Here is a 13,010-nt window from a genome sequence, read left to right on the forward strand (position 1 = left end):
TTACCCAGCAGTGGGGACGCTAGCGTCCCTGGCTGCGTTGAAACATTTTGTTGCTGTTCACTGACGCGGGGTATATATTTTTTTGTGATTGCATTTACAGGTCTCATGTTTGTTGTTCTGGTAATTTCATTATTCAGTGCGGCTATCACGTTTGGCAGTCTTGCAACCCATTCACGAGATCTCGTATCGTAAATGAATTCCCTCGCGTACTGGTATCCGAATAATCTCTCAGCGAGTGTTCTATTAAATCGCTCAACAATTGCCTGATCCCGATGAATTTCAGTATGTCCTCGTCGTATGGTAACGTTATGCTGCTTTGTCAGTGATGACACCGCGCCCTGAAATTCCTTGCCAGGATCAACTTGTAATAATCGTGGCCAGTTTAGAGGTCCTCGTTGATAAATTCGTTTAAACGCAGAGGCGACTTCAGACGCTGTTTTAGTCGCTAACGGTTCTGCTTCTTTGTATCTACTGGCAACATCAACTACTGTTAGCGCGTATTTGTATATTTTTCTACGGACAGTATCATGAGGCAGGAATAGTATGTCAGCCTGATGAACTTCATTGGGCACACTAACATCAAAATGTGCAAAGTTGATTTGTCGAGGTGGTGGTAAGTAGATTTGCCATATTGCTTGTTTTGATAGCCAATTTTTGGCAACCTCGCGTGTTACTGATGCCGCGTTGGCGAGTTTATTAATTGCTGAGTTACCTCTCCAGTATCCGATTGGGGAATAATAAATCGCTTGCATTTTTATTTAATTATCCAGCGCCTAATACTAATTTAGATTTCATCGCTGATCTTACTAACCAATTAGCGAGTGACTCCTTAAATGATTTATTTTTTATGGCGCTTAGTGCATGAATTAATTTCACATCCGCGATATGCCTGTCTTGTAGATCTTTACTTCGATAAGCAACATCATGTATGTGACACGCTGCGTCGATAGCGTTTATCGGATACTCTCCCGGTTTTGGTTTAGATTGTTCATCAAGTCTGATATCTAGTCGGGTCCCTGGACCGCAGTAATTGTATCCTGGGAGATGTTTTTCTCCGGGATACTTTGCCCAGGGTGTTCCGGGGAGCTTTCCAAGTTTGGCTGCAATGTCACCTCCGCTAAATTCTCGCTTTTTTTTTGAAATCTAAATTTTTTTGTGCCACATCGCGTACACTTACCAGAAAGTGCTTGTCTGTTATTTTTTGTTGTAATGGTTGTTAGATCATTCGTAGGGGTTCGTGCCTTACACTTCACACAATATAGATCCATAATTATTATTCTTTATATACAAATGGAAATTACAGATTTTTCTGCGACAAAAAAGAAAGAGTCAGTTAAGCATAATTCAGTGCTACCAAACTCTATCCGCGCGATTATAATTGGGCCATCCGGTTCAGGTAAAACACAGCTGTTGCTGAACTTGATAATGAAGTGGATGAAATGGGATAAACTGTATTTGATAGCTCCATCTGTAGATGATCAACGATGCTATAACGTTATAAAAGATTTTAATGAGAGTGCAAGCGCGCTGAGTAAAGACGGTGAGGATGTTGTTGAATTTATCACTGATATCGAAGAAGCCCCCAGCGTCGAGGATCTTGATGAATCAATTAACAACCTAGTAGTGTATGATGATGTTATGTTGGACAAGCAAAAAAATCCCGCAAGAATATTTTCCCGGGGACGTCACAAAAACACTGATGTGATTTATGTTACTCAGCGTTATACACAAATTCCTAAAGTAATCAGGGATAATTGTAATCTTCTTGCGATATTCAATGGAGTTGATACACATACACTGAGAAATATTCATCAAACCTGGTGTGGTGGCGATATGGATTTAAATAAATTTAAAAATTTCTTCAGTCATGCTCAAAGAAAACCTCACGGATTTGTGACAATAAATTTACACGATCCCAGAACAAGATACCGTATTGGACTTGATACACTATTTGCAACATAAAAATGTTTTTCCTTGGAAACTCATTTCCCAGAGCAGCAGAGGGGATGGACCCGACCCATGGATTTTTCAATAACGACCCCGCCACGGAAACTGTTTCAGATTTATTGAAGTAACCCAAGTTGTCAGTGCAAACTCAACGAGTTTGTCCCTGGAAACTCTTCGAGTTTTCGGGGGACATTTTTTTTTGTCCTGTATTCTGAATAGAAGGGTTTATTTCGTCGAAATAAGCCCTCTATCGAGGAATAGTTTCCTGGAGGGGTTTATTGTGCAAAAAGTTTCGGTCTGTACAGCCCCTCTGCTGCTCGGACAATGCACTTGATATACTAAGATCAAACGTTGTTTATTTTTTGTTATTAGTGAACGTCATACCATATGTGCTAAATAGTAATTTCCTTTTCATAAAAGCTTACACGACTTACTCAAAACTCTGGCTGCAGCTTAATTACCTTGATACCACATTTAGTAGATTATTTAAATATGAAGATCAAAGAAGTTACCTGGATGTAATTAAGTCATATTAACACTTGCTGGGAGCAATAGTGAACGCCAGAACATTTGTTTTCTTTATGGCACCAGACAGATACACCCCAACTTATAAAAAAAAAAGTTGTTTTATATGTATATGTTTTCCCCAAAGGTATGAGATTTGTTTGCTTTATAAAAGATTTCTGAACAAAAAAATTCAAAATTTTGTCGGGGTATTTATGTATTTCCCTAGTGTAATATATGGGGTTGTTAATCCTAGTCCGGTTTTTATTTTAAATTTAGTTTAGAATTTGGGTGAATAAATAGTGTATTTTATTTAAACGACAAATAAACCATATTGTTTTGTATGATTGATGATGTGTGTCGTTTCTCGCATTACCATTATACTGAGACAGGCTGTACTCGAGTGAGGGTTCATACTTTATTTAATGTGGGGCGAAACGTCCATGGGCCGAAACGTCCATGGGGCGAAACGTCCATGTACCATGTGGGGCGAAATGTCCATTGAAGTTGGGCGAAATGTCTTGGGCCGAAACGTCCATGGGGCGAAACGTCCAGGTACCGCCTATATCTACTGAGATGCGGTCCTTAACTTTCAAATGCGATAAAGTATATAAATAAAACTAGCAAGAGAAAATTTGTAACTTTTAACTCCGTGTATACCATACAATTATGTACGATTAGCTGAGCCCTTTCATTTCTTATCACAAGTTGATATAAAATACAACCAAATAGCTTTAAAAGATACAGTGACTTCTTTTATCTGTGGGTAAAATCTTATAAGATACTAATGTACTTGAGGACCGTTGAGTGTAAACATGTTAGGGATCAATCAGTAAAAAGATTCAACATCTTTTCAATTTTGTTTAGCATTTCATAATATAAATACAATTGTGTGGTAATTGTTATGGTAATATTAATGAAATATACCAACAAAATTAAAGATAAAGTCAAATATAGTACACTCTTCAAAACTACTATTGAAATAAAAAGGCATTAATGCTGGATCACTGAGGTTAAGGTGACATTATCAGCTGTCACTCAATTCTACTCGAATTTCGAGTAGAAATTACACGAACCAATGTAAACAAATGGAGAGGAATCATGGCGAAATTTGTATCACTTAAAAGAAGTAAAAGTGATTTGGAATCGTGCGATTTACAATCGCAGGAAGGTAATTATCCTAAGATTAGGGAAATTACAACATAGTGGTAGGGGTGGGTGGGTGGTCCAGATGGCCAGGTGTGCAAGCACCAATAATTCAAACTATATTGCTGAAAGACGTTACTTTACTACATCTCTTTTTAACATCAACAGTACAAGTCATGAACTCAATAAAGAGGGTTTTATTAATTTTTTTGTAAGACCAGCAACCAAACCACCTCTCTAAAAACCTTGAGGGAAATGTTTTTTCTTTCTTTTTCTTCCCCCGGTCCATATATTTACCGCAGACCACCACAAACCTACCTTTATAAATATATTAACTCAATTTTATCTCATAAAATGTGGGCGGAGAAGTTAAAATGTATATAAAATAAAGTATTTAATGTTACTCAAATGCTCTGGGGCCCCGAGTGACCAGGTGGTCTAAAGTGCTTACCATTATGGATCACTGCCATGTCACCTCTGTCTGCGTGGGTTCGAGTCTCAGGTTTGGCCAATGTGTGTATGTGAGAAAGCTTTCCGGTAGCTTCTTGTGGGTTGGTGATTGTTTCCGGAGTTTTCCCAGGTTCTTCCTCCACCATTAATACTGGCCGCCATGTATAGCCTATCTTGTGCTAAAAAATGGCATCTAACCATATAACAGCAACAACAATATCTGAAAATCTCAAGTGAATCTGAACATGTGCATATTTTTCCAGTGTCAATAACAGACAATATGGGTCATCGGGTAGTTAAGTTTATTTGCAGCAGTTAGATAGTCGGTTGTTTTTTCCCCAACCATATGTTCATTGGTCGTGCGTGAGAACAAATTCCAAAATGAGGCATAAAATATCAGATAGATTGCTCTGCTTAGGAAAGTTAAAGCAAGATGACTCTTTAAATGGACAATAGAACTTCCAACAAACAAGGAACAAAATGTATCAAGAAGAATGTTAAAGAAAATAGCAAAACCAAAACATTTACTCAGAAAATATTGCTGGCGAGATGTTAGAAATAATTGGCATGTATGGGAATCAAATGTTTGTAAAGTGAATAATACACGACAGAAAAAGTGCCATCAAATTATAAATAACAGACTTACATTAACAACATCTCTGCAGCAAGATATCCTAGTGCTAGACATCACTATAAACTGTAACACTGCAGACACCATAGCAATACAACTGAAAAATTGTTAAAGCTACATTTAAAATCCAAATCACAATCATATGAACACAAAGCTTCCTGTGCTCCAAGTAGCCCTAATTTATTGGTTGCAGAATGGCTACCAATATTAAAATAAAGAAACCATTTGCAAAACATTTGTCAGCCAAATTATGCTACATGAACTGTAGCTTGAAATATCAGTGTTAATTTTTAAATAGGGCCCGTGAGAAGTGGCCTCTTTTGAATTTTTAATAGTAAATGTAATATGACTGATAAGTAAATTGTAAGTAATGATATCATCTCCTATGATTGATATAAGTGAGATTGAGCCTTGTTTTTGTTTGTTGTTGTTTTTTTTTTGTCACCAGCTGGCAACTGTTGGTTGAAATTGTGAGCGATTTACTAAAAAACTTGGAACAAGGGTTTGATGTTCTTTTGGATGAATCTGACTATATAGTTAATCAGTTATAGGTCTAAAAACCTCACTATCTGACTTCCAAACCCCATGCCAGACATGGGGTAGAGTCCTCAAGTACAAGTTAAGGTACTTTTGTTTTGTTGTGTACATTATAGAATGTTCTCAACAATATGTGAAGTTGTGTATATTATGGAATGTTGTGATGGAAATGTGAGGTGGCAACTTCAGTGCATATTATAGAGTGCCAAGTGGGATATGATAGGTTCACATGGTTTTTGAAAGTTTGTATGTGTGTGTTTTAATGTAGCTGTAACAATTTTTCAGCCATATTGCTACAATGTCTGCAGTGTGGCAGTTTGTAATGGTGTCTAGCATTGGGGCATCATGCTGCAGACATGTATCATGATGTCCCACTGAGTGGGAAATGATAGGTTCACATGGTTTTTGAAAGTTTGTATGTGTGTGTTTTAATGTAGCTGTAACAATTTTTCAGCCATATTGCTACAATTTCTGCAGTGTGGCAGTTTGTAATGGTGTCTAGCATTGGGGCATCATGCTGCAGACATGTAGCATGATGTTTCACCCAGTCTAAATTTGGGAAAAATGAAGTAAGCATTTTCAAAGCCTTGAAAGTTTGGGAAAATCAAGCAGTTTACCCTGAGGTCTTCGAATTTAATCTTTGAAAAGTGAAATAAACCCAAAATATTAATTTTGTTCCATAATCACAAATGAAATTGTCCAAGGTTGCTATATTCATTTTATTTGGATCTAGTATAGTATTCTAGTTTCTTCTTTTGATAAACTGCTGCATTCCATTTGCTGCCACAATAGCAAATGGCCTTTTGCAGCGACTTAAAAAATACATGCAATTTCATAAAAAAACAATGCACCCTTCATCAAAGAAAGTCAGCAAAAAAGTTAAATAAAAGTATTGGAAGCTGATAGATTGATCCATTTTCCAAAATGATTGAAACACATTTTTTGTGCAGTGGAAGTTTCCATTTTTCAGGTAAACAATAATGTTTCTCTTATGATCACTAGCAACATAAAATGCAAATTAAATTTACAATCTTTTGAAACTGGATATCTAGCGGTAAATTTAACTGAAAGGTGGGATATCTTGCAAAAAATGTTTGTAGAAATTTTTATTTTGTTCACGTTTTTATTTCCCATTGAATAGTCCATCCCCTTTTTAGGCTCTGGTAGATGATAGTTTTCTCATGCAGATGTACTATGCATAAAACAACTACCAGGATACACCCCTGCTACTAAGGGGGAGTGACCAGCCTTTCATGGTTGAAAAGTTTCCTCTGAAGTCTCCATTTGCTGCCACATCTAAGATGCAACTCACATCTCCAACACAACACATCATAAAACACACTTAATGGACCACTTTATAATGCCACTATGTCAGGGGCCCAGTCTTCTGCTGGAACTGGGCTTTACCTTATGATTCTAAATGCAAACATTTGTATTGTGTTATGTCAGGGGCCCAGTCTTGGGCTGGAACTGGGATTTACCTTAGGATTCATTCTAAATGAATACACTTTATATTGCCACTATGTCGGGGGCCCAGTTTTGTGCTGGAACTGGACTTTACCTTAGGATTCTAAATGCATACATTTGTTTCATATTTGGAAGTCCTGAACATCCATGGTTGGAAATTTGGATGTTGTATAAATCAGACCTAGAAGTCCCATCACTGCAAGTAGTATATGGGGTCACCCTAGCGTCAAGTGGACTTACCATGCAAAAACAGTCGATTCACTCTGGCGTCAAGGGGAATTTAACATGGGAAATTTTAACATGGATAGAACTGTAGAGCGTCAAGGGGAACTGAACATGGAAATTGAACAGGACCGGTACTTTAACGTCAATGGGACTTTAACGTTAAAATATGGGGTTTGCACTTTGTCGTAAATGGAAATTGAACATGGGAATGTCACCTGGATGTCAATGGGAATTGAACTTTGGGTGACGTCATGAGGTTTATAGGGTCAAAACATTTTATAGGGATTTTAATGTATTTGTAAGGACAAAGGGTAGATAGGGACAAACATACAAATACACATTTAAACACACAGAAAAGACGACAGAAATGTTCTAAAACAAACCTCACAGAGAGAATAATGGCTCAAAAAAGAAAAGTCTATTGTATGGGTTCAAAACATTTATTCAAGTATATACATGGGCTCTCTGGCCTGTGCTTTGGTCTAAGCACTATCCATTTAATACATAAACATTTCTACATCAAACAAACCTATTTACTAGTTATTTAGTTCTTGGCTCTAGTAAACCTGTTTACATTTAATGTTCATTTATAAGAAAAAGCTAACACAAAACAAGTAACATGCAATCAAATAGGACAAAGTTCATGTTTCTCTCTCTCTATTCGTCTCACACGTTGTTAAAAATCTGGTCAGCTAACACTTGTGTCCCAGCGTAGATATTTACCATCACTTAATCCGTTTCATTCATAAATCGGCTGTTATATCCATCGTGCTAGGTACACTTATCAGTAAGCAGATCAAGTGCAGTCATCGTCTTCTTCCCATGGAGGTACAATGTATACCATATGAATGGTTACTTTTCCTTCGTTGATGTCAAATTTTCCTCTCATCGACTGCACGTCTTCAATAGCCCTAAAAAGTTTGGACGAAGTTATTTCTGCAGGTGTGCTAAATCCGAGACATACAGGTGAGTTCAAACTGTCGCGATACATAGATAGGCTCAAACGACCTCGATCTTTGACTTGGCAATGACATTTGAGTTCCTCTAACAGTGAGTCAAGTAGGTCCGTAATGAAACCTGCTACTTCCTCGGCTGAAATGTCAGACGCGAAGTCTCTAAATTTCACCGTGTAGGTGTAAGTTGTCGTTCTAAATTTTCTTGAGGTCGCTGTCTGAGTCATTTGGATGCTAAAATACTCCTGTAGGTCTACTGAATCCTTTCCCTTCTTGGACGCACTTTGCTGTGACGGTATGGTAGTGAAAGAGGTCAGTGATGTTTGTTCCTTCTCTTTTTTCATCTGCGTAGAGTGATTCATCTTTCTCGTTGCTTGTCCTCGCAATGAAGTGTCGTTCTTGGAAGTCGTCCCTTTTTATACTGGGTGATATCAGTATGTCCATAAGGTAAAGTTTTGTGGTCTGGAAGTTTCACTAGCTGCACGTAGTTTGTCATGGCGTTAGTACATAAATAACTAAGATGTGTTACTGCATTGGTGATGTGATAGTGAGGCAAAGAATCACACCTGAGTTTCTCGTTGGACTTGAGTCTTACGCTCTATACTTGCTGTTTGAAGGGATTCATTTTTTCTCAATTGGTCTTAGTAGTGACAATGAACTGTTGGTCTTGGACGTTGTCCTTTTTTATATGCTGACCAATATTGATGTGACCGTACGGCAAAGTAAAGTGGTTGGGAAGTCGCACTCGCTTCTGGTACACGATTTGATAGACTTTTTCCAAGGGTCGACTGACGATGTGGTGAGTGGGTAAACGTACAATCTTGTTCGGCTGGTAGGTGGTCACTTTAAAGTTTGCATCCTCTCCAGACTGCAATGCTTCTTTCAATACGCCAAAGTTGACCACACGACTGGTACGATAATTCAGAGTCAATCCTTTCACTTTACACTCTGTGTGCACTTCTCCTTGTGGGTCCCGGTATTCGTAGCCGTAATTTTTAGGACCGCCACTCGCGAAACTTAGAATCTTGTCGTCAGGATGTTCGTCTGTCCAGGCTCCTAAACGGTCTCCTTCGATGTTAGGGTGTTGCTGACCCGGTCGATCGATGTAGATGCAACTGTCCGTGTCAAAGTACAGGACGCGATCCCCTAACAGTTCTAAAGCTTCGTACAATTTTAAGCGAGCATGAGCTGTCACGTAAGCCGCAATGATGACATTTCCAAAAGGGTCGTCTTGTACAAAGTCCAGATCTTCTTCGTAATTGACCAAGATCAAATTCTCTCGAACGACGTCCACGTGTTTCATGTATTTGGTTTTGTCGTGAATCATCTGGAAGTAGCGGGAAGGTTCTGTCAAATATTCCGTCTTGGGTAAACACGGTCGTTGTGCCATTTTACCCCACAAGCAATTTAACATCACTTTGGCAAACGATCGCCTGCCTTCGTTTTTCTCGATGTGGTCTAAAGTGATGCCTTCTTGTTCCCGGTATTTCTCTTTGAATTTTATTTGGTCTTCGGGAGTGTGACACCAGGAAGGATAGCCGCTGGCTTCTTGCTTCAGTTTCAAAAAGGCATCCACGTAGTCTGCGAAAATGCCTTTCTGAGTAGGGTCACCCTTGTGGTATTGTTGTGTCTTGGGAAAGTGGCAAATTTCGTACACTTCTAACAGTTGGTATCCCATGTCCATAGCTTTGAACAATTCTACGCTGACCCAGGTTCCCGTCAAGGCACGTTCTTCCTGGGTGTGCTGACAAGGTTGGTCTTGGTTGCACGTTTCGGCACAAGTACGGCACAAGGGAAACATCAGTTTGCCTTGACAATGGTGAGGTAAGACGGGATGGTATAGGTTCGTGGGAGGCAAAACTTTACACTTGATCAAGCCTTCGTATTGTCGAATGTTTTTCAGGTCGATGTGTTCCGTTAACAATTGCGGGTGCCCTGTAGGAAAGCGACAATATTTGCACACGTAGGGATACAGCGAACACACGTCCAAGTATTTGCTTTCTTCTCCTTTCTCTTCGTCGGCTTGGTACAGCAAACAGGTGGCATTGGTCCTTCCTCCGTACAAACTATCCCTCGGGTTCAACGGGTCCATGAATTGGTAACTTTCCACGACACGTTTAAACTCGGGATCGATTTTCAAACGGTGATCGTATTCGTGTTCCCACATTTCCACCACTTGGTATCCTTGCTGTTCTAACTTCAAGCGTCGCTGACAAGTGTCCTGGTACAGGTCTTCCATGGTCCGTTGTAAAAACTGATTTTTAGTGTCACGGTCAGGGTAGCAGACGGGACATCCGTGAAATAAGCAACCGTTAAACTCATACACGATCTTGGGGTTTTTTAAGTCCCAGCCATCGACCGAATACGTTCCGATGGTCCTTTCGCCTCCTCCGTTGCGGGCATGCTGAATCCATTTGCCTTCCTTGTCGCACAAGTAATGTAACCAGCGTAGGGCTTTGACCGAGTATTGACGCTTGACATAGTTGGTCGTTTGAGGACTGATGACAGCCACGGTCTTTTGAGGCATGAATCGTTGGCGGTACACTAAGGAACACGCTTTGGCAATGGTGCAAGCTTCTTTCAAAGGATCGACCCCTCCGTGTTCCATGAACAGTTCTCGAAATTTTCCACAGCAACGTCGTAAAATGTCCACGTCGGAACGACAATACTTTAACATTTCTTCCTGAAAGTCGAAGGGGTCAGAGGCATGAGCCTGGTACCAAGCGTAGAAATCTTCTCGTTGTTCGGTACGCATGTTATCGGGGTCGTAATAGTGGGCCTCAGGCAAATGGGGTAGAACGGCATGTTGATTGGCTTCCGTATTGAAAAAGTGTGGAAAGTACCCTTTAGCCATTTCTGTCATTCCAAACGTTTTAGGCATTCGACTCAAAGGCATGACCAAGTAACTCATCGAATCTTTAAACTGCACTTGTCCCACTTGCATGAAAATGATTTTGGCTCCGTTCAAAGTGACTTTAGGACGTTCGGTGCCATGTTCCGTATAGTACCTCAAAAGAAACTGTCCATCGTATCCGGAGAAATTGTGAGCCATCACTGTGGCATGGCGATGACAATCTCGGTAACGTTCGATGTCCTCTTTGCTCCATGTCTTGTCGATGGGGTCGAAGACCCATTTGGCAAAATCATCTAGCGTCTTTGGTCCTCGAAAGATTTTTTCACGCCCTCCAGGAATTTTGCTGCAGTGAGGGCAATAACTGAAGATAGGTTCTTGAATACACTTCTCGCACGCTCGATGAGCCACGCAGAAATTAGGAATGTGAATGCCAGTCTCTTGCATGCATTCGAAATCGAAAAAGATGAAATTGCCTTTCTTCTTGTGACCGTCCTCTTTCTCTGGTGGGGGTTGGTATTTTTGCACGTAACATTGGTGTTCCAAGTCCACGATGTGGTGACAAATGTGACATTTTTTCTTTCCTGAACATACGTGTGCCTTGACACTATTGGTACGTATGCCTTGTCCACACGCGGGGCACAATCTCAGCAGTTGACAAGCGCATTTCTTCTGTGAACCTTGCGTCTTCAAATGTTGTTGGTAACAGGTAGGGCTGACAAACGTGCGCAGACAAGTTGAACAAGGCACTGGTTCTTCGCTCAGACAGGGTTGAGAGGCCAAACATCCTGAGCATTTCCATCCACAATGTTTGTGTTGCTCTCGATTATTATAACCATAGTCACATTTCTCACAATAATAAACATATCCCAGGAATCCAGTGATACTGGTAATGGTATCGAAATGTTCATCGTGATGATAAAGGTGAATGTATTTTCCGTCCTTAAAATGTTGGCCTCGAAACAACAGAGGCCCGCGCATTTCTTGAGGGTGCACTTTCAAGGTGTAGCGTGGAGCTAGGGCATCTTGCAATTTTTGCATCTCAGGAATGCCACAGGGTGTGTCTTTGGACAGTCCGGCTTGTTGTAACAGGAGTTCTGCTTCATTTCGTTGTTTGGCTCGGTCGGATTGTTGAATAGTTTTCCAGGTTCTTTTCCATTCTACCGTGTCGTTCTTGTTGGCATAGGTTCGTCCCACCACGATGGCACGGGCTAAACACATCTGGTCATGAGGGTTCTTAATTCGGACGAGACTTGTTTTGGTGTTGCGAAGGTCGTCCACCAATAAGACCTTTTTGCGTCCTGTCCCTTGAGGAAGAGAGACGTGAGCCATTTTCAGTGTGGCTTTACCATCGGTGATGTCAAACTTGTCATTGGATTGTTGCACCTGTTGTATCTTGTCCATGACTTTGGAAGGGGTCAGTTCTGCGGGTCTGCTAAACTCGATCCAAACAGGGGATTTCAAGCTGTCGTGTTGTATGGATAGTGTCAAGCGATCGTCTTCTTTGGGTTGACATTGTCGCTTGAGTGTGGTGAGCAAAGAATCCCACATCTCGGTGATGAACCCTTCTGCTTTCTCCAACGGTACGTCGGACTTGAAATCTTTAAACTTCACCGTGTAGGTGTAAGCCGTGGTTCTAAATTTTCTAGAGGAGCGCTTTTCCGTCTCTCGAATGTGATAGTACTTTTTCAGGGTTGACTGGTGAACTTTGGTTTGGAGTAGACTCTCTCTGTCTGGTCGCAGACGTGGAAGGTGTTTCTTCAGGTTCGCTCATGTCTTCTATTTGAGCGAACACTTCTTTTCGTGTGTGAGGCGATACGTCACTTCGCTGCCTCTTACGTTCTTCTTCTCTCTCACTGAAATCGTGCGATCGTTTCATCTCGATTGCTGATTCAGAAATGATTTAACCAAGTTCATTCTTTCCATATATACCCTCTCTACCTCTCGTTGTGACAATGACTTGGTATATTTCACAAGGCAAGTGAAAGCCAAGCATATAGGAACCCAACGACAGCGTTGCGTCTTAAACACCTCATGCATCTTGACGACCCTTCGATTCAAACCCTACCACGAAAGAAAATAGTTGCAAGAAAAATAAAACAGACAGTTGGTGTCTTCAAGAGAGCTAGAGACGGCACTGTGTCGCTGGGACACGTACGTACGTACTCCAGAAAACTACGCTACTCGACAACGTGAGTGTGCTTGTCAAAATGTTTGAATAAGATTAAAAATGTTTGTCAGTTTCAAAACGCGAACCAGTACTGTGGCCGTTTAATATTTGATGTGGCAAGAAGAAATG

The 13,010-nt window shown here is 40.4% G+C and overlaps 1 protein-coding gene across 1 annotated transcript in view; it reads left to right on the top strand.

Annotated features, from left to right (window-relative positions):
- Positions 1–3,451: 3,451 nt before the first annotated feature.
- Positions 3,452–13,010, top strand: part of LOC149781655 (uncharacterized) — a 38,623-nt gene continuing 29,064 nt past the window's right edge. Inside the window, exon 1 of the mRNA XM_089935729.1 lies at positions 3,452–3,622. Coding sequence (XP_089791855.1) covers positions 3,553–3,622 — 70 coding nt within the window. The 5' untranslated portion in view covers positions 3,452–3,552. The remainder of the gene's footprint in view (positions 3,623–13,010) is intronic.

This window comes from Sinohyriopsis cumingii, chromosome 15 (assembly GCF_028554795.1).
Source record: "Sinohyriopsis cumingii isolate HCF-2022 chromosome 15, ASM2855479v2, whole genome shotgun sequence".
NCBI classification, from domain to species: domain Eukaryota; kingdom Metazoa; phylum Mollusca; class Bivalvia; order Unionida; family Unionidae; genus Sinohyriopsis; species Sinohyriopsis cumingii.